The sequence below is a fragment of the Saccopteryx bilineata genome, chromosome 11, assembly GCF_036850765.1.
Source record: "Saccopteryx bilineata isolate mSacBil1 chromosome 11, mSacBil1_pri_phased_curated, whole genome shotgun sequence".
Taxonomy (NCBI): domain Eukaryota; kingdom Metazoa; phylum Chordata; class Mammalia; order Chiroptera; family Emballonuridae; genus Saccopteryx; species Saccopteryx bilineata.
In genome coordinates this window covers 79,415,347-79,417,228 of record NC_089500.1, presented here as the reverse complement: position 1 = coordinate 79,417,228, position 1,882 = coordinate 79,415,347, and the positions used below count along the sequence as shown (strand labels likewise).

At 64.5% G+C, this 1,882-nt stretch overlaps 1 protein-coding gene across 1 annotated transcript; it reads left to right on the top strand.

Moving 5' to 3' along the window:
- Positions 1-265: 265 nt before the first annotated feature.
- On the top strand, positions 266-1,571 carry LOC136315085 (collagen alpha-1(I) chain-like). The gene is made up of 3 exons (XM_066246265.1): positions 266-373; positions 605-826; positions 906-1,571. The coding sequence occupies exons 1-3, from the start codon at positions 266-268 to the stop codon at positions 1,569-1,571; spliced, it is 996 nt and encodes a 331-aa protein (XP_066102362.1).
- Positions 1,572-1,882: the final 311 nt, after the last annotated feature.

Sequence of the window (1,882 nt, the reverse complement as noted above, 5' to 3'; positions counted from 1 at the left end):
AGCACCTCGGTGGCACCTTAAAGAGGACAGGCCGCTTTGAGTTGGTCCTGCGGTTACATACTGAGGAGCCTGCCTGGGGCCCTTTCTGGGTGCGGGCCACACAGCGTGGAGGGGAGAGGCCGGGGTGACAGCCCGCACGGGGAGTGGCCGGCAGGGAGGCGGAGGCAAAGCGGAGATCTCTGGTGATGCGAGGTTATGCCTGGTAGCAAGGTCATGCCTGGTAGGAGGTATCCCGTACCAGGTGTGGAGAAAGAGGGGCCCAGACATGGTGTTCGCCAAACCAGTCCCCCGGGCAGCGGGGGGCGCCTCACAGGGTGCAGGCAGGGGCACCGAGGCAACGGGTCACGAGGAGTTAATAGCAGCTGGGGACACGGTAGTGAACAAGACGCCCCTAACCCAGCGTGAAGTTGCTGGTTGGAAATAGTGTTCCCCGAAGGCCCGGATTTGGGGGTGCAGGTGGACGTGACTGCAGGAATGGAGACGCTCTTCGTCTCTCTCCTTGCCTCTCTCGGTTGGTCTCGGATCACCCACACGGGCCACGCTGGGGGCTGGGCCCCGGGGACACAACGGGGAGCAGTTGTCCCAGGTCCTGTCCTGTCCACAGGAGACTGGGCTCCGGGGACACAACGGGGAGCAGTCGTCCCAGGTCCTGTCCTGTCCACAGGAGACTGGGCTCCGGGGACACAATGGGGAGCAGTCGTCCCAGGTCTTCTCCTGTCCACAGGGGGCTGGGCTCCGGGGACACAACGGGGAGCAGTCGTCCCAGGTCTTCTCCTGTCCACAGGGGGCTGGGCTCCGGGGACACAATGGGGAGCAGTTGTCCCAGGTCCTGTCCTGTCCACAGGGGGCTGGGCCCCGGGGACACAACGGGGAGTAGTGCGTCCCAGGTCCTGTCCTGTCCACAGGGGGCTGGGCTCCGGGGACACAACGGGGAGCAGTCGTCCCAGGTCCTGTCCTGTCCACAGGAGACTGGGCTCCGGGGACACAACGGGGAGCAGTCGTCCCAGGTCCTGTCCTGTCCACAGGGGGCTGGGCCCCGGGGACACAACGGGGAGCAGTCGTCCCAGGTCCTCTCCTGTCCACAGGGGGCTGGGCTCCGGGGACACAACGGGGAGCAGTCGTCCCAGGTCCTGTCCTGTCCACAGGGGGCTGGGCTCCGGGGACACAACGGGGAGCAGTTGTCCCAGGTCCTGTCCTGTCCACAGGGGGCTGGGCTCCGGGGACACAACGGGGAGCAGTTGTCCCAGGTCCTGTCCTGTCCACAGGGGGCTGGGCCCCGGGGACACAACGGGGAGCAGTCGTCCCAGGTCCTCTCCTGTCCACAGGGGGCTGGGCCCCGGGGACACAACGGGGAGCAGTCGTCCCAGGTCCTGTCCTGTCCACAGGGGGCTGGGCTCCGGGGACACAACGGGGAGCAGTCGTCCCACGTCCTGTCCTGTCCACAGGAGACTGGGCTCCGGGGACACAACGGGGAGCAGTCGTCCCAGGTCCTGTCCTGTCCACAGGGGGCTGGCAGTCTACCTGGGCAGAGAGAGAGCTTCACACAGAGAAGAATTCCCAGTGGTGGTTAGGGCCTCTGAGGCAACAACCAGACTTTCTGAGTGAGGGGGTCACGGGAGGGCGGCTGCCTTCACAGCCTGGGCACGGTGCTCTATTGGAGACAGACAGACGGACAGAGAAGGATGGGGTGAAGGAAGGCAGTGTGGCTGAGGACAGTCTGGCAGTGGAGTGCACACACACACACTCACACACACACACTCACACACTCACACTCACACACTCACACACACACACACACTCACACTCACACTCACACACACAAACACACACACACTCACACTCACACACTCACACACACACTCACACTCACACTCACACACAC

Excerpts from the sequence above, each read along its gene's own strand:
- LOC136315085 (XM_066246265.1), top strand. The coding sequence starts at position 266 with ATGGTGTTCGCCAAACCAGTCCCCCGGGCAGCGGGGGGCGCCTCACAG. Across the intron at positions 374-604 it reads TAATAGCAGCTGGGGACACG|GAGACTGGGCTCCGGGGACA; the intron begins GTAGTGAACAAG and ends TCCTGTCCACAG. Across the intron at positions 827-905 it reads ATGGGGAGCAGTTGTCCCAG|GGGGCTGGGCTCCGGGGACA; the intron begins GTCCTGTCCTGT and ends TCCTGTCCACAG.